The sequence below is a fragment of the Podarcis filfolensis genome (genome assembly GCF_964270895.1).
Source record: "Podarcis filfolensis genome assembly, chromosome: 8".
NCBI classification, from domain to species: domain Eukaryota; kingdom Metazoa; phylum Chordata; class Lepidosauria; order Squamata; family Lacertidae; genus Podarcis; species Podarcis filfolensis.
In genome coordinates, this window is record NC_139611.1 from 52,400,494 (window position 1) to 52,419,508 (window position 19,015).

At 49.6% G+C, this 19,015-nt stretch overlaps 1 protein-coding gene across 6 annotated transcripts in view; it reads right to left on the minus strand.

Moving 5' to 3' along the window:
• The window catches only part of MTSS2 (MTSS I-BAR domain containing 2), a 58,674-nt gene extending 41,342 nt beyond the window's left edge, over positions 1-17,332 (minus strand). For all 6 annotated transcript variants that reach the window (XM_083624888.1, XM_083624886.1, XM_083624884.1 and 3 more), the window contains exon 1: positions 16,855-17,332. In XM_083624888.1, coding sequence (XP_083481014.1) covers positions 16,855-16,923 — 69 coding nt within the window. In that variant the 5' untranslated portion in view covers positions 16,924-17,332. The remainder of the gene's footprint in view (positions 1-16,854) is intronic.
• Positions 17,333-19,015: the final 1,683 nt, after the last annotated feature.

Here is a 19,015-nt window from a genome sequence, read left to right on the forward strand (position 1 = left end):
CATGGGCTCTCTGTGTGGTACAAACTGTGTCTGTGAAATTGAGTGTGTTCTATGCAGGAAGAAAGAATAAATGAAATAACCAAACCTATGCTAATTGATTGAAAAAGCAGATGAGAGGAAAAAATGACCCCTCCTTTTTTTACTGTGAAGGATGGGGTTTTTTTATTGTTCATGCTGAAGTTTGTCTTTAAAATAGAAATAACAGTACCAGAACTCCCTCTCCACACTTAGACAGATTTTGAAATCTTTATTTTTCCACAGCTAGTAGCACTAGTAGTATTAACACTATTAATAATCAGATTTGCTATTTGCTTGCTACCTGAAGGTCTCCAAGTAACTTACAACACTGTTAAAAGAACAAATAAATATACTATAGCATGGAACTAAAACAAAAAGTAACCCCCTTAAGAGCCGGAGGAAACTTTGGCAGCACACTAACGACAAAAGCGTCATCTTTCATCTGTCAAAAGGCTGAGGGGAAACAGGCTTTCTCCTGGTATCAGTCAATGAAGGCATTAGGCGGGCCTTGCTGAGGACCACATTCCATAGATGGGAGCCACAACTGAAAAGCCCTCTTCCCTTGTCACCACCCTCAGAACCAGAATCTGCAGAAGGGCCTCAACAAAGCTCTAAAGGCCCCGGTAGGTTCATATTGGAGATCCTGAGCTCTAAAGGTCGAAACCAGCACTTTGAATTGGGCTTGGAGGCATACAGGCAACCAGTGTTGTTGGAACAGAACTGGTGTTATATGATCTGTTTGTCTTGAAGCTGTCAACAGCTGGGCAGCCACACTCTGCACTAATTGAGGCTTCCAAAGTTTTTAAAAGGCAGCCCCATATAAATTGCTCTTCAGTAATCCAACCTCGATGTTACCAGAGAAAAGATTGTAGTAGCCAAGTTATCCTTGTGCAGGTAGGGTCATAATTGAACTGACAGCAATGAGTCTTGGAGGAACGCCCAAACTATGAACCCGCTGTTTCGGAGGGAGTGTAATCCCCACCTAGAACAGGCCAAACGCCACTCAGCAGGTCAGAGGAACCACCTACCAACATTTCAGTCTCTCATCCAGTCCATTATTGCAACCAAGCACTGATTCAGAACACTGCCTGCCTCACCTGCAGAAGATGAAAAGGAGGGCTAGAACTGTGTCATCAGCATACTGATAACAACAGAAATCAGTATGAACCCACGCCCCAGATCCAGATATTAAAGAGCATGGGAAACAGAACTGACTCTGTGATTCATGCAGGACCCCATACTAGATAAAACACAAGAGTTGAGCAATGTTCCCCAAGAACCACCTTCTGGAGCCATCCATCCAAGGAGGAGTGGAACCTCCACAATGCAGTGCCCCCAATACCCAACTCAGACAGTCGCCTCAGAAGGATACCATGGCTGATGATATTGAAAGTCGCCAAGCGATCAATGAGGATCAACATAGTCACAATCCCCCTGCCTTGTTCCCAACACAGGTCATTATACAGGGTAACTAAGGCAGTTTCAGTACTAAAATCAGGCTTCAGTCCAAATTGAAATGGATCCAGAAAACCTGTCTCTTCCAAGAGCACCTGAATCTGTTTGGCAACCACCCTCTCAAGAACCTTGCCTAAAATGGGGACATTTGATACTTGTAAAAAAAAATTCAGATCTTCCAGGTCTAGGGAAGGCTTATTCAGGAATGGTCTTGTGATGACTACTACTGATAATAATGGTCTTATTTAATGCTTGATCTCTCCTCTCCTCTTTCTAACATAGAAATAAACCAAATAAAGAATGATAATACAGTACCCTCTGCCCAACTTAAGCCATACTAAAATGCGTTTCCTCTCTGAACTGCAAGGAATACCCACCTTTGAAGGGGTTGGCATGAACCACCCCTGTTGGCACTAAACAGCAAGTAAATGGCTCTCTCAATTTGAGACGCTGTTCTTTTTCTGGAGCACCCTTTAATACATGCAAAGCAGGCAAGTGCCACATTCTCTGTCTCTAGGAACTCCAGGAAAGGCTCCAGGTTTCTCCCAGTCCTGCAGTTGTGGAAAACACGGTAGCCTCCTCCACCACTTTCTCAAAACAGAGCTGGGGAGGGGAAGCCCACCCCTTTCAGACATGGCAGAACACCTCCCACTGCAGTGCTCTTACCCATGACAGGATTGCAAACAGCAACAGCTCTAGCCAGGCAGTTCTTCAAGGAACCCAGGAGTCCTGCCGGTTCTGATCTAGGGGCTACTTTGAAGAAATTCAGCTCTATCAGGCACAGGGCACCCAAAGTGGCACCAAAGTGTTTTTTGTGAGGGAGAAGGAGGTCAAAGCACGCGCCCTGGCGACACCTTTCGTCTCACATCTCTCATGCAAGCCCCTCTCCAAGCCACTGCTGGGAACACACCAAACTGACATCAAGTATCTGCATCACATCCAGCTGAGCCTCTTCCCCTTCTGCTGTAAACTGCCTGAACCCTTTGCACTAAAATATGACTTCCTTGCAAGTAATTCTGAAAATCCTGAAAACTATTGCGGGAACTGGACCACATGTCAAACTGGGCTGGGGGGGGGGGAGATGGGGCGGGAAGAGAAAACAGCTTTGGAATGCCTCATTGGCAAAACATGTACTTCTTGAGATGGAAGGTAGGTGGACATCTTGAAAGCAAGTTTTCCAGACAGAAAGAAATGCTTGACCGGGGCATCAAAACTTCTGGGGGTAACACTGAAGCTGGCAGCACCAAGGGGTGGGGGACTGCAAGTGATGCTAGAGCTCCTCCCCCAGATTGCTGAGCGGGGCAGATGAAGATGCTAAATACAGAGTCAGACTATTCGCCCGTCTAGCACAGTGCCAGCAGCTCTGACTGGTAGGATCTCTCCAGCATCTCTCCTTAGACAAGAATTCTTTCTGGCCCTACTTGTAGGGCTAGCAGGGGGGACGTAAAGGGGGCCTCCTGCATGCACAGCATGTGTTCTGCTCCTGAACTTATGAAGAGCCTGCTGGATGAGCTACACAAGTCAGGTACAGCAACATGCTTTGTGGAAACATTCCTGTCTCCAACTTGGGAGGGCTGTTTGCTGCCTCCTGCTCCTCTTATAGCCCAGGAAGAGCTCCCTTGCCTTGCTAGAGAGAGCTTGCCTGAACTCTTCCCCGGGTGCTGTGCTCTCCTGATCCCTGGCTGCCAGATGGGGCTGCCTGCTACCACTGCCATGGCTCTGGTTTTGATTTAACTGTACTCTGCTCTCCCACATCCAGCTGCCAATAGAAGCCAAGCCGCACATAAACACAGAGACAAAAAAACAGCAAGAGCTGGAGTTCTCCATCTACTCCAGATCTCTACGCACAATCTTGCCCAGCAGCACCGGTCAGATTAAACATGAAGGAAGAGACTATGGAGACTTGCAGAACCAAGAGGAGAGGGGATGTCCCAAGGAGCTGGACATCCGGACTGCAAGGACCAGTGTTCGAAACTCCCATTGTTCTAGGCGCATTTTGTGACAGGGAATTTCATTAGCACAAGCAGTTTCTGAGCTCTGGGCGCAGTACTGCACCTAAGATTTCAGATTAAAACTGCAGAGTGGAAGGAAAGGAGGACCTTTTTCTGCCTCCCCACTTCCAGCTACTCTCTGAAGACTGGAGAAGAAACCCTCTTAAGAATATTGGGGGGTGGGCAAGGGAAGGAGTAGACCATGTGAAAAATGAACATAATCTTTTAGCTGCAGTTGAATGAATTTTCAGCTTTGAATTCTTGTTATAAAAAAGCGCACCTAGACATTCTGTTGTTGCACCCATAACCTAGATTTAAGGTGCAATTTAGCTCCTAGCTTTTATATCTCAGTTTCTAATGCTGGTCAGAAGGAGGCAATTCCTACAAATATATTCCAGGTGGCAAGATGTGGTATTTGTTAAGCCTCTCTTATGGAAATGATGAAAGTAACATTCCGCATATGACATCATGCAAAACCACCTCAGGATAACTTGGCTACAGTGCACCTCAATGCTGCCACAGATACACTTGATGAGCAAAATCCAATAATCAACAAGGAGAGAATGCAATCAAGACTCTTTCCCAGGATGAACAACAACAACAACATTCCCTGGCCAGACTGCCCAATGCAGAAGGCATTTGTAAGTGTAGAAAAAGCATGCACCCATTTTCTGCTGGATTCTAGAATGTCACAAATGGAGAGGACGAAGCATCTAGACCACCAGGCTTGAAACTCAACTTGGCTTCAAAGAAATTGCAGCACAACCCTCCTTGGTCCAAAATGCTCAGGTAGACATGCTCTATCAAAAATCAAAACCACAACCTGGGGAACTCCCTCCCTGCCCCCTTTTAAAATTATGTTCACATCCATTTTGTGCTGTAAAATAATTTTATGACATATACGACAAACTAGTCAGAAAGTCTGCCTTGGAGACTTCCCTGTGATCTTTGCCCATGCATGATGCAGAGGGAATCTCACCCTGCTTCTCAAAATCATCCGTTCACCATGCCTTTGCCAACCTGGCACCCTCCATCTGCCCTGTACTACAATTCCCACCTGCCTTTGCCAGCGCACCTTTGGTACTCCAAAACATCTGAAGGGCACCAGGTTGGCAAAGGATAGGTTAGCTAGCTAGTATCCCCCACTTGCTGTGTTTATTGTGAGTCCCTCCAGTTATTCTCTCAAAATGGTTTATCTGAAAAGTGACAGTTCAGTTGTTCAGGAAATAGGATGGTGGCAACTACTTACATGGCTTCTTTGCCTCCTTGATAATTTGTCTTTGTCCCTGCCAGCTGGCTCTAGCCACTTGCCCACTCTACTTTGGCATGTGTTGAAGTCATCATGGGTAAGGTGCCCCACAAGGCCCATTAATAACACCTACCCAGGGCCCACTGCTTTGAGCAGCACTGGGGGGTGGGGTGGGGGAGGCTGGGTCGAGTTACTATTTTAATTTTCCCCAATGCCCCCAGTACAGAATTACCCCAGGGCATTGTGGGAATCAGGCCCAGTTGCCTGCCACTGCTTGCAGCAAGGACTGCAGCAACTAAGAAAGACTCCCAGGGCTCCTGGAGAGAGGACAAGGCCCACCAATCAGATGGAGCTGGTGCTGGCCACACAGGTTGTTGGGTAGATCCCCATAATCTATGTGCTGCCTAATCTTCTGCAGTTCTAAATAAATCAACATTGTTGTATTATATTGCCAAGGCACTCTAGGGAAGTACCATTTAAATGAAAAAGCACAGCCAGAAAAGCATTAGTACTAAATAAAATACAAAAGGGTGTTAAAAATGGTGCCCATCACAAAAGTTATAGTGAACATGTGCTGAGATTCAAGCCCACTGGGGTGCATGGAACATAGTTGAATGACCACATAGAAAAAATGCAGCAGTTATCAGGAGTCAATCCATGGCAATTCTGCTTGCAGATTACAGTTGAAGTATAGTGACTATGAACACTAGAAGCCCCCCGACTCCATCAGAAAACAGCCCAAGGCAATGCACAACATTTTGCTGAAAATCATCAACCTATTGCCGAAAAACGTGCCACGAAAACCATAAGCAGTACTGTCCTTTGACAATTTTGGAATGCAACTGCTGACTGGAGTCTGGCATCCTATGGCAACAGCAGAGCCAATGCAGACCCAAGCAGGTCAGCCAATGAATGTGGAAGAGAAGAGAAGAGAAGCAGGGCAGGTGTCAAGTGTATGTTAACTCTCAGGGTTGGATTGATAGCAAGGCATGTTGCCTAGCAGCCAGAGGAGAAGGAAGACACTCAGTGCAGCCATGTGGGTTTTCAAAAAAAAATTAAAGTGGAAAAATTTCAGATGCAAATTAAGGTAATTTGCATTGAAAAAAATTCAGTTTGCATCGGAAAATTATCTTCTACCCAGGAGTGATCTCATTTCGGATGTTTACTGTATTACTCAGCAGATATTCTCCCAGCTGCTTGCAGTGCGGTTTGCAGGGCATCATCTCTCCCTCCCTGGCAAAACTGACTCGCAGTGGAAACCCCTGGAGTGCCTGTGGTTATACAAAGCCCTAGTCACCGGGCTGGGTCAGTGGCCTGCGTGGCGTCCAGAGGAACCTGGGCCTTCAGAGGCACAGTTGTCCTAGCCACAGAGGCCTCTGTCTCTCTGCCAGGGAAAAGCTCAAGCAGTCAACTGCAGCGCTTTTCATTTCTCACCCAGCTCATCTTCCTCTGCCTGCCCTGTGCCAGACGGATGGGTTGCCATGTCTGCAGCTAAGCCTCTCGGGGAAGTCTTTTTTTGTAAAAAAAATAAAATTGTGTGTTGCCTACCCAAGGGAGAGAAAATGAAGATGTCGGCTCAGTGTGCAGCAGCTGTGAAAGAGGCAAATTCCATGCTAGGGATCATTAGGAAAGGAATTTAAAATAAAACTGCCAATACCATAATGCTGTTAAACAAATCTATGCTGCAACTGCTCTTGGGATATTGTGTACAGTCCAGGTCCCCTCACCCCAAAAAGGATATTGTAGACCTGGAAAAGGTTTAGAAAAAGGCAGCCAAAAGGATCAAGGTGAAGAAAGGTTGCAGCATTTGAGGCTTTTTAGTTTAGAGAAAAAGGATGTACGAAGCAACAAGACAGAAGTTTATAATAGCTATGCTCTACCTTCACTATCAGAGGCAGTATGCGTCTGAATACCAGTTGCTGGAGGGGAGAGTGCTGCTGAGCTCAGGTCCAGCTTGAAGGCTCCCCATAAGGTCATTTGACTGGCCACTACTGGATGCTGAACTAGATGTGCCGTTGGCAAGTGGCACAGTCACAGCATGTGCCAAGTGGCACAGTCACAGCATGCCAAAATGATGGCAACAGCATGAAGCCACCATGTGCAATGGGAAGCTTCTCTCTTTTGCAGTATTTCTTGTTGCACTTCCTCATTCAACACTGATATTCCTGTCAGGCCCAATGCCTAAAGGGATCCTGGCACTCAAGCCCAGCAAGCCCAAAGGCTGACACTTAACCCTTGAATGACAAGACATTCTCAGGAAGGCTCAGTGTCATGCCACCAGGCAGTTCCTGGGTTGAAATGGACCTGAACCATCTTGTTTGGCCACATGGAACCTCCAGCTGCAGAAGCAGCGTGCACCCCTCAAACTCCAGTGGCTATGGGGCCTCCAACTCCACTTGTAGGCCTCTCAGAGGCATCTCTGACTGACCACTGCAGGGAGTAGAGGGGCCTGTGGGTGGTGTGACAAGGTAAGGTGCTTAACAACAGTGGGGCCCTTGTTCTGTTTAACTCAAATGCCTCTTTCCTCTATGCTGCAGGGTCAAGCTGTGAAAATGCTAGGTCTCTGCAAGTCCACAGCAGAAGGGCTGCTTGTGAACGGTGCTGACTGATGGCATCAACTGTGATGCTAAGAAACTGCTTCCCTTCCCAGCTCCAGAAGAGTATTTTAAAAAAGCAACAGAGGAATGTTTCAAATATATATATATCTAAAAGCAGGTAGCCCAACGTAGCGATTAAGGCAGGGCAAGTCCAATGGCAACCCAGCCAGATGGGCAGGGTATAAATAATAAAATTATTATGAATATTATGTGTGACAATTCCTCCCCCACCCCCATTTCCTCTCCACTTCTTCTGTTGTTTCCTGTGTACCATATTCCACACTGCAAGCTCCAGAGCCAAGGCATCCTCTCACTCTTCCTAAAGCACCATTTTCATGGATAGTCCTAGATCAGTAATAAAGGGGTAGTTGTCATTCAAGCTGAGAAGTCAGGAGGGAAGTAGGATTTCCGTTTGTCATTGAGGGGCCCACCAAGAGTTATTTTCTGTATTATATCCACCTTCACCCCATATTCCACCTCCTCTCTGACACTTTAGGCAGGAGAGCTACAGGACGAGGCCCAAGCATCTCCTCTCAGGGGTTGCCACCACCTGGCCCTCGCAGCCAAACAATCCGCTGCTCCTCTGAAGCCAGACAAAACTCTGCAGCTGCTCATCTTCTGCTCAAAGCGCAAAGCCAACTGTCACTTTGCTGCTTCTGGCACACCTGTCACGGATGGTCCCCACTGCAGGCAGGCAGCCACTGCAGACCCCAGAGCTATTTTCAGAATGCTTTGGAGAGATGGTTTTGGAAGTGTTGCCAGTCTCCACACCACATATACTCCCTATCACACACACGCTATTTTAATCCTTAAGTTGTACTTTTGCAGGGTAGCCTAAATATCAATCATCATTGCAGACAACAGATTCAGAGATGGATGTTTACAGAGAAAGGGTTAATATTAAGATGGCAGTGAGCTGGACAGAAGAAAAATAAAGTTTTGTACGAATGTTGTGCACATGAAGGGGGAGGATTAAGCACTGCCTACCACAGAGAACTAATGAATCAGCAGCATGTCATCGGCAATAAAACACCACCCGCATATTATCCACCATATTGCCTATACTTCTCCACCAAGTAGCATGGGATGCCAATATGAAATTAATGTAAAATTAAGCTGTTGTGCATATGGTGCCCATTACATGGAATGACCAAGTCCACATCTGCTAATCTGGGAGAGAGACAATGAGTTCCCCACAGCACCTGCTCAGATATGCCATCAAGAGAGGAAGGGAGGGTTGCCTCCTGTACCTGTATTTGGGACTCACTTCCTCACTTGGCCCAGCCAACATGGTCCAGAGAGAGGCTTGTGGGCCAATATCATTATCCTCCTTTAAGTCTGACTCCTCCAGGACAATCACACCTGCTGGCTGGGATAAATTGGCTGTAATATACAAGTAATATACAAGAGGACCAAAATATGAAAAGAACTTTGATCTGCAGTCACCCTTCATCACATTGTACAAAAGAAAAGACTAAGAATTCTGCTGCAATGGAGTCCTCCAAGAAGTTCATGGCAACAAACAGAATTGACCAGGGAGCTGCAGAGAAGAGAGATAATAACAGCCCTATGGTTTCATTGTGAGTAATGCTAACAATGTGTGATCCCTATCCCACCTTTTCGTATATAAGCTAAAACCTGAAGTGAAGAATAGAGAAGCCCAACAGCAGGACTGAAAAATAACAAGGGGTTCTAGGGGTTTCTGTAAATCATAAGCTAAACGCAGGTCAACTCTGATGTGGTGGCGAAATAGACAAATGCAATTCTAGGCTACATTAGCAGAAAAAAGGCATCTAGAAGATGTTATTGTAACAGCATCACCCATCTCTGCTTAGGTTGCACTACAGCTGGACTGCCATGCCCACTTCTGCGTGCCACAGTTTAAGAAGGATATTGGTAGACTGGAAAACATCCAGAAAGGGCAGGAGGCCAAGTCCTAAGAGGAGGAGAGGCCTACAGTGCTTTGAATGTGTAGCCTGGGTAAGAGGATTAAGAGGTGAGACGATAGCCATCTTCAAAGAACTGAAAGGCTGTCACAAAGATGATGGACCAAACTTCCTTTGTCTAATTAGCTCAGAAAGGACTACTCTGGCAGAAGCAGCCCCTCTGAGGGTCTCTGTCAGAGAGAAAAGTCTTTCTCAGCCTGCTCCTGAGGAGTCTTTAACCAAAGTAGCTGGAGATTGAACCTGGAACCTTCTGCATGCAAAGCATCCGTTCTGCTAGGAAGAACATCGGAAGAGCCCTTCAGCAGCTGGATCAGACCAAAGGGGGCTCATCTAGTCATGCATCCTGTTCGCACAGCAGCCAACTAGATGCCCAGTGGGAAACCCACAAGCTGGACCTGAGCACAAGAGGGTCCTCCCCTCCTATGGTTTCCAGCAACTGGGATTCAGAATGGATAGTCAGACCTGCTAGGAAAGACTGATGCAGCTGTACAGGTCCAGGATGGAGAGGGAACAGTTTTAGAGGTGAAATGATAGCCGTCTGCAAATACCTGGTGTAGATGACAAGGCAAATTTATTTTGTGTTCTTCCAGGATGCAGGATCAATAAGTTCAAATTACAAGAAGTGAGAATTTTGAGCAAACATTAGGAAAAATGTCCAGCGTACGTGCTGCTTTGACAGTGGGACAAACTGCCTCATAAGGTGGCCACCTCTCCTTTGTTAGAGGCACCTCAGCAAGGGCTGGATGGAAGCTGTGACAGGTTTCCTGCAAGGGGGGGGGGACGCGTTTCAACTAGATGTCCTTTGAGATCCCTTTCCCACATGTCAAACTCCAATGTTACAGGTCAGACTCCAGTCAGCTCCTCACCTGATCTTGTTTGAGAGTTGGGCAGCAGCTGGAGCTATGCATTCTGTGTGACCTTATCCTGCCCCTTCCTTGGCCTGCACACCAAGCAGTGGACCCCGCTCAGTCCACATAGACAAAAAATAAAAATCACTCATTAACAGAGAAGTGAAACCCTTACTGCTTCTGCCCAAGGACAGGAGGCCCAACTGTTCTCATAACCACAAGCCCTTGAAGAACGAACTGAAACACCTTGCAGGTCAAGGGTCTGTGGAGCAGGCACAGCCCCCTGGATCCAATGCTGAGGATCCGCTTGAGAGGCCCTGTGGGTTGATCCCTGGTGAAGAACCCCTACAAGTGTCAGATGAGGCTCCTCACTTGACATTCCCTGTACAGTCCTCAAGAATGCCGGCACCCAAAGCTTGGGATCCAGACCAAAAACGACCTAGTATGTGCCTATGGATACAGTCACAGGTCTACCCATGCGTATGCAATCTCTGATACTACTCCATTTTCACTGCCAGCAGCTGTGGTTTCAGAGACCAGAGGGTATAAGGCCTCCCAGTTAAGCCCCCCAGTAGCTGTAAATAAAAATGGGTTTCTGTCTCCTTGTTGAACTCCCTATGAGCCAAACTATGTTTCCAGATTACATTTTGGATCTAGAGTGGTTGTCTCTGCTTGACTTCAACTTGTTGAGACTATGCTACACCTTGAACCCTGTGTTTTGGTAAAAGGGTTTGTCCTTATTGGGATGAGAGCCTAGCCTGGTCCCTAAGGGCACCCACTGAAGCACAGCATAGCCCAGGCTACAGACTAGAGCTACAAACAGCTGCACACAGGGTGTTCCTGGTGGTCCCTGCACTTTAGGGTTCTCATTTGGGGATGCAATGTGTCTTCAGCCACCAGCAATGTGGATGCTGGCTGCTTTGTGAATTCAGCAGGAAAGAAATGAATGACTCAAACAAGCAAGAAGGAAATGAATGAAGCAAACAGCTGGAAAATCCAGGGCAGGCAAGTTGCCTCTTCTTCCCCCTAAAATGGCGATAAATGCTTTCACCAACTTGGTGTCCTCCAGATTATTTAAACAGAAGGTGATAAATCATGCTGACTGTGGTTGATAGATGGTTGTGGTCCAAAACATATGAAAAGCACCAAGCTGGTGAAGGCTGGCATTGGCCAGGGCCTCCTGGCTCTCCCCTAGGTCCAGCTGCATTGGCACTATCTGTCCAGGCCCTCCATGGGGCACCCCTTGTTCTGAGAGTGGGAGGCTTCCTTCTCCCTGCCCCCACAAGGATCCAAGCCTCAAGAACTCACTGCAACCTTTTTTGTCCTCTCCCTGGCTCTGAAGGGCTCTAGAGCAGAAAATGGCTTCCCCACCCGCCTCTTGCCCCTGGGGCAAAGCTCCTGGAAACAGGGCGGCATCAAAGCTGGAGGTTAGCCCATACCTGGGCTTCCTGAGAGTTGCAGCTTCAATGTGAGAAAATTTTGTAAATGGTATACAAGCAGGTCTAGGATGAGGCATCCAGTTTTTTGAGTTCCACTGAACCACCCAGGGCATCTCTCCCTTTTCATTCCTCAGAAGAAGATATGGGAAGGGAATCAACAGACTTGAGAAAGTCTTAAACCCCTCACTTGCATGCTTCCTTTTGTCTGAAAAATCAGAAGCCCCTGCTAACTTTATCCACATGTAAACATAAAGGCCTCCAGCCCCTGCATCTAGTTTTGGCTTTACTAACTTTTCATTGCTAACCTGGCCTGCACCTGTGTACAATTAACATCTGGAAGGGGAGATGGAAGCCTGCAGTATCCACACACTTAAAGTGTTTTGTGCAATGAGCCTGAGTGTCATCAGTGGCAGAAAATGATGCTCAATCCACACCAGGGGAATTTAAAATTATGGAACATGGTGGTCTGTCAGTGCTTTGGAGATGGTCAAAGTTTATCCCAATATTTAAGAGCACCTAGAAAGGCCCATCCCCCATGAAAGGCTTGTTCAATAAAACGAGACCGAGTGCCTGGCTACATTCTCCTTGCATTCCTGAAGCTCAACCTGCGACCTCATCATCCTCCCATTCATTCAAGGCTTAACCTTTGAGCTGTGCTTTCCCCTACTTCCACTTCATTTGTAAATTCTAAATGAAATGGTAACAATTATTTTAGCTCTGTTAGATTAATTAACAGCCACATCCTATCCTCCAGTGATGTCGACTGGGCAGTCCAGGACTACCTCTCAGTCACTTAGTGCTGGCATCACATGATGAGACCTCGTGACTCATCCTATGTATGTCCACCATCCACTCTGTGGAGAAAGGGGCACAGCGGAAGAAGTGGAGACATGGCCCCTTGCAACACACACACACACACACACACACACACTCACACAGGCATCTTAACTCCTCTAAGAACCATCTGCTGTTCTACAGATGCTAAACCATGCTTCTCTGGATGGCAGGAGGCTGATAAACTCAGCAGCCAACTGGAAGATTAGTAGCCATGGCAAGGAAATCAACTCACCTGCAGCAGTGCAACTCTGCCTGAAGCCATGGTAGAAGAAGCATGGAGGCGGTGTGTGACTGAGAACTTGGTCCAGCTCACAAGCCTCCAGCAGCCAAGGGCAACAGAAATGCGGAAGCCGGTGCAAGCTGTCTTAATGCTTGCAGCCTCAGAAACTGGGCATTAAGACCAACCACAAAGCCACAGGGGAAACAGCCAGCCAGGCCAAAGCAGTCCTCACCGACACACAGAACAGCGGGCTAGGAAGAATAGAAAGGCCACTGGCCAGGCACCCACACCTCATGAAACACTCTCAGAACAGAGGGAGGAGTGCAGGTCAGAGTCTCCTGCAAAACCGACACTTCAGCATGACTTGTATGTAAGTGGAGACTCACGTGGGCAACAAACCCCACCAAGGCCAGGAAAGCTCCAACAATACACTGAGGAAGGAAATGGGGAGTCCAGGCAGTCAGGGAACACTGGCAGAACTGCAAGCCAAACACTTGGTTCTGTGGAGCCTTTCTTGCAGGAATCCAAACAGATAACAGGGGCCATGGAAGCAAGCCCTACTGAGGAGGCCTACGTGATGCCTAACATCACCATCACCTCTCTCGGCAGGTGAGCCTGTTGGCAAAGGCATTAAGAGGACCAGGTGAGCGCACCTTAGTGACATAGTGGTAGGTGTGTTTGAACTGTGTCTTCCATCTGCCCCAGCTAGCATGGCCAATGGGACTTGTAGTCCTACAACATCTGGAGGAAACCATGCTGGCTACCCCTGTGTACATGAAGGGCGGCAGAGAGAATGCCCCCCATGGGCCTCAAGAGATGGCAGCAGTGCACCCAGCACGAAGCCCAGGAGCACCTGACTGGATACAGAAGGCTCTATTGCCAGGCATCTCCTTGGGATGAGGGTCTACTTGGCTGAGAGAAGATCCAGCTGCAAACAATGACTCAGCAGATGATAAGGAAGAAGAGGAGCAGCAGGCAGGAAGGGCTTAAGGGCCTTCCTCTCAGGCCCTTGCTGGCTTAACAGTTTTCTAGCTCTCACACCAGGTGCTCATCATGAACAAAACTGCCCTTGCTGCTGTCCCAGGGCGTGTTTCTGGCTGTTAAGAAACCAAAGCATACAAAAAAGCAGGGACAGAAAAGTAGAACTGAGGGAGGGGAGAAATGAGGAAAAAATTTAAACTGCAGGTTATAGTGGTATAAAACTAGTTTGAGGTCTGAAGGGGTTAAATGGTTGTTTTTAATGATGCAACCTGCCCTGGGACCTTTGGGTGAAGGACAGGTAATTAATCAAACAATGACACGGTTTTCCTAAAATGTTGGGAGGGGTTTCTGAATGAATGGGAATGACTCCCCCACTGCTTGGAAGAGAATGCTTCTGAAGAACTCTGCTGCCTTATCTCAGAGCAAAGCTGCTGGCTTTAGCCCAGGCTGGGGGTGACTCCATCATCCTTCATCATTGGCCATGATGGCTGGGGCTGATGGGACATGATGAAGGGCACAGGCTCCCCAGTCCACAGAATTATTTGGGAAACTTCAATGAAAAACCACCATGCAGGTGCTTGGGGCGGCTTCTGATGCAGCTGGTCAGAGTAAAGGAAAGGGAAAGTAGAGGCCCTGGAGAAGGCAGGTGGGGGGAACCCTTCTCACTTGCAATTGGAGGGCCATCCTGGGCCCAGGAATAGACTCAGGGGGCTCTTCAAACATCCATGGGCTTCTAAGGATTGTATGCCAGTTTTAAGAGGAAGCTTGGTGCTTTAGGAACACCCTTGGGTGTTCAGTGGTCATAAGAGGACAGGGGAAGAGAAAGGGAGGCAACTCATCAAACTGGGCATTGAATGCAGGATCCCAGCAGCCACAGGAGCTTCCATCACCTTCATGAATTATTTACTATTATTTAAAAGATGCAAGATCCGAGCCAGTTCATTTGAAGGGAGTTTACGCTCCCAGGTTTTTTCTGGTGCTTTATTCTGGTAATTACTATGATTATAATTTTAAGTCTGTCTTAGATTATTTGTTGCATTCTATTCTGCATTACGATTTTAATTGTTCCAATGATTACTTTTCAAATGGTCGTCTACTGCCGTGGGAAGTGGCTCCTCCAGGATCTAGCTACCCACAGTTCCTGAAGCACTAACAGTATCTAACAACACGCCCCCCCCTCAACAATCTCTGCGAGGAAAACCCACACATGTGTGAGCACACGCCGCTCCCTCCTCACTTGGTATAGCCAGAAATGGAGGGGGGGTTTAAGTGCATATTAAGCAAGTGAGTGACATCTGCAGCACGCTGCATTTTAATGCAAAACTAATTTTGCTGAAGCAGGGCCAGCCTTTGGATGGGTTGCCTTCCTCCCTTCTACTTTGTTGCACCAGTTACAACTCAGGTTAAGTGGGACACACAGCTCTCAGAATTGAGGCCATCTTGAGTCCCCCTTGAGAGAAGAGAAACTGGAAATCAAACTTAGCAGTAGGGGGGAAACTGGCGAGTGGGTGGGATCTGTCCAGCTCCATGATTTGATGCAGCAAGGAGAAACATGGCACTTTGTGCCTGTGCCCAACTTTGACAATGAAATGTGGCTCGGAACAAGGTATCCAGGAAACTGCTTCATGCCTCAGGAGCCAGTGCCAGAACTGGAACCAGAAATAGAACCAGGGGTCTGGCTGGAACAGCTGGTGGGAGTTGTAGTCCAAAACACCTGGAGGGAGCCAGGCTGAGGAAGACTGATCTAGGAGAACCAACCCAAAGCTTCACTCTACGGTGTCTAGCAATCTCCTCCCCAAGGCTTCACCCGCTGGATTTTAACAGCCTCCCCATTCGTGGCCAATTTCTGCAGTGGGAATTCAGGTGCATGAGGTTGTCCACAAGGTAATCTGATGCTCAATAAACTCAGCCGCCATCAATTTCAGCTGGCCAGATTTTCCACCTTGTCTGGGATGTGGCTCAAGATGAAGTTCAAGACAAGAGAGACTCTTTCTGTCTTGATAATTCCCCAGATCCTTAGCATGGGGCAGATGCCAGAGCCGCCAGGGCTCACTGGTGAAAAACTGGTTGTTTGAATCCTCAAAGGTTGTTGAGCCTGCTAATTTGATCCTTCCAGGTTAAATTGCCATTCTAATGTTCATTCTCCAAGAGGGTTGGCCACTTTCTCTTGTAAAGCCAGTTAGGTTGCTGATCCTCACAACTCCTGGTTGCAGTCACCCTCCTAGGGCACACATTTTTCTAGGGTGTGTGGATTTCTTCCATGTGGCATTTTCACTTTCCTTACAAGCCATGTAAGAGAAGTAATCTTGACAGGATTGCATAAGGGGTGGTGGTGGAGGTGGCAGAAGAGGCTCCTGCAGGCCAGGCCAAGGGGCAACTACCGCCATGCTGAATCTGGCAAGGCAGTGAGCGTCACTCGCCTCTGCTTTTTGCTCTCCAGGCCCGGCACCAACAACTTCCCCGCCCCCTTCCTCCATCTGCCACTGATCCACTCATTTCTCTCTAAGTCCCCCTCCCGCCCCTTCCTTGGTATTTAGATAAATTATCACTATGCAGAGCTTTACGGCGCTTCTACTACGTAGGAACTAGACTAGACTAGATATAGATAGTAAATGGCGGCGAAAGGGCCCTCTGCCCATGCTCGGAGGTATCGTCTCCGCGACCGTCCAGGCTAGAACTGCTACTACGCTCAGCTCTTTCCGAAACAGCGCCTGGCCATTTTGAAGAAGGAAAACTGTCTGATGGAGGAAGCCGAGCAGCCGGGATGGAGGAAAGCACAAGGCAGACGCCGCCGAGCTTGAGGGAGCCTCGGCTACCCGATTTACAGCTTCGGCGCCGAATGAGTTAAGGCGGCAGCAGCTCCGCTCCCCCCCCCCGCCATCCCAATGGTTTTGTTCCCCCTCCCCCGAAATCGCTCCTCCTGCAATGACAGCATTGTCTGGGCTGGGGGGCGGCGGCAGGCCAGCCTCGAGACACCCCCCCCTCTGCCCGCCGTCGCGCGTGCCCATCCTCCGCGCGCTGCCTCGGGAGTCCGGCGGGCCAGGGAGCCAAGGGCGCGACGGGCTCCCCGGGAAGGGAGGCAGAGGCAAGCCCCCTTGCCTTGCGCGCCCCTCCCCGCCAGGCTTGTTTACGGGTTTCGGCCTCCCGCAGTAGTAGCAGCAGCAACTCCAGCCTCCGCCCCCCCCCCCGTCCTCGCATCCTCCCCATTCTGTGCAGACGGGGCGCGGCGGCGGCGGCGCCGGCCGGTGCCTTCCTTCTTCCGAAGCGGCTCACCTTCATGTCGTTGACGATGGCTTGGAAGAGGCCGCCCAGCGCCCCGCACTCCTTCTCCGCCGTCTCCATGGCCGAGCGGCGGCAGCCCGTCGAGGGGGGCCAGTCCCGACACAGCCCCGCGAAGGCGAAGGCGGCGTCTCCTCCTCCTCCTCCCTCTGCCTCGCCGCAGCCTCTCTCTCTCTGTCTCTCGCGCTCGCTCGCTCGGCTCCTCGGCGCGCCTCCCTCGGTCACTTCCCGCCACGGGCGGCCCTCCGCGCTGCCGCAGCCGGGAGCGAAGGCGATGAAGAGGCGCTCCGAGCAGTGGCCATCCTCTGGCCCGGAGCAGCAGCAGCAGCGACGACGAGAAGGGCGGCGAGCGCCCCGCCGGCCGGGGAGGGGGAGGAAAAGAGCGTCGCCGCGCGCAAAAGGGGAGCCGGGCGGACGCCTCAGAGGGACGGGGCGCAGGAGAAGGCAGCCGGAATCCGAGGGGAAGGAGCGGGGCGGGGGGGGGGGGGAGAGAGAGAGAGGGATCCAGTCACGTGGGCGATGCGGGGAGGGGGCGGGCCGGGAGGAGGGGGAGGGGCCGCCCAAGCTAGGGGCTTTGCAGGGAGAGCGGTGGAGCTGACGCCGACGCCACTCGTGGAGAGCCCGCGGGTGACCCGCAACTCCGCGCTCCGCCTGGGCAGCTTCGATGCAGCGGCTTCTTGCTCTCGCCCACCGAAGCCTGGAGCTGCCGAGGGGGCCATCGAAGACCCTCCCCTCGCCGCTAACAGGAGGCGGCTGGCCCCTTGGGGACAGGAGACACCCCTCCTGTCGGACCCGAGGGGAGTGGGCGGGAGGGAGACTTGGTGGGTCTCGGCTACACATGGGGGGCGGGGTGCAGAGCAGTTGCGTTTTCTGGCTTTTGCCTCGAAGCTCCACGCTGCGTGGACGGGCTGGACTTTCCCCAGCCCCCGTCTGCAAAATGGGAGCAACCCTGCCCAACCTCTCCAGGGGAAGCAGGGTGGCACCATCACCCAAGCTTGCCTCCGCTGCTTGGCAGCCGCTCTCCAGAACCTCAGACCTGGCTCGACTGCTGCCGGGGATCGAACCTGCCCCATTCTGCAGGCCAAACAGCAGCCCTCCCGCTGAGCTACGGCCTTCTTAACTGTAGGGCGCCCTGCTCAAGAAGCAGGGGCCTCTTGGGCCTAAAGCTAGAAACCAGGTCAAGGTCAAAGGCAACCCGGAGCTCAAAGTTCACCTGCAGCGTCTCCACGGAGTTACTGCTTAGGCCTTGCTTCTACCTAGGTAGTAAGAGATTGTGGGTGGGGAGGTGCTGGTATCATTGCATTGCTGCTGCAGCTGCTGCATGATTATCTGCTCTAGAAGAGGCTGCTTGTTGCATCACTCCTTGAGGCCCTGCTGTCCTAAGTAGGAGGCACAGCCAGATATGCAAGAGAATCAGCTTCTCAAAAGGCAGGCAGATTTTCCTGTCACAATTAGTAAACCTTTTCAACCAGAAGGCCACAAAGTGAGGTTCCAGATTTAATGCAGGTACACAGAAGGAACTGCAGAAGCCCCTGCAAGTGAGAGTTTGCAAAGAAAAGTGTGGCTAAAAAGGGAGCTTTGCCTGTGGAAATGATACTCATTGATCCAGGAGAAGCCTTTATTTTTTAAAAAAACTTTATTCATACAGGACACCAAAGGTTAAATAAAATGTCAGGGTTCAAATTACTAGGGTAAAGGACTTCCCCACTCTGTAATAGAAGAAAATGCCATGTCTGTTCACAGAAATGAAAGCAACCAGACCTACTTCTGAGTATAACGTGCAGGATGAGGGAGCACTTTATGCAGAGTGGATAGCAGCAGAAAGAAGGTCCAGCACCTGCTGTGGTACCTTCAGACTGGCACACAGGATAGATTCACCTTCCAACCTGCTTTCCTCCAGCTGTCTTCAACTAGAATTCCCATCAGACCCAAAATCATACCGTCTTGTTGGCTGGGGCTGATAGAGGATCCTTTCCAGCTCTACAGTTCTATGAACTGTAGTCCAAAACAGCTGGAGGAAAAGGCTGGGTAAGTCTTGGGCAGCAAACTGAGGTTTCAGCAGGCCCCCTTGGCCCAAACAGCAGTGCAAACTGGGCAACCCCTTTGATCTCTCTCATGGCAGGGAGGATGTAGCCAAAGGAAGTGAAGTCCATTC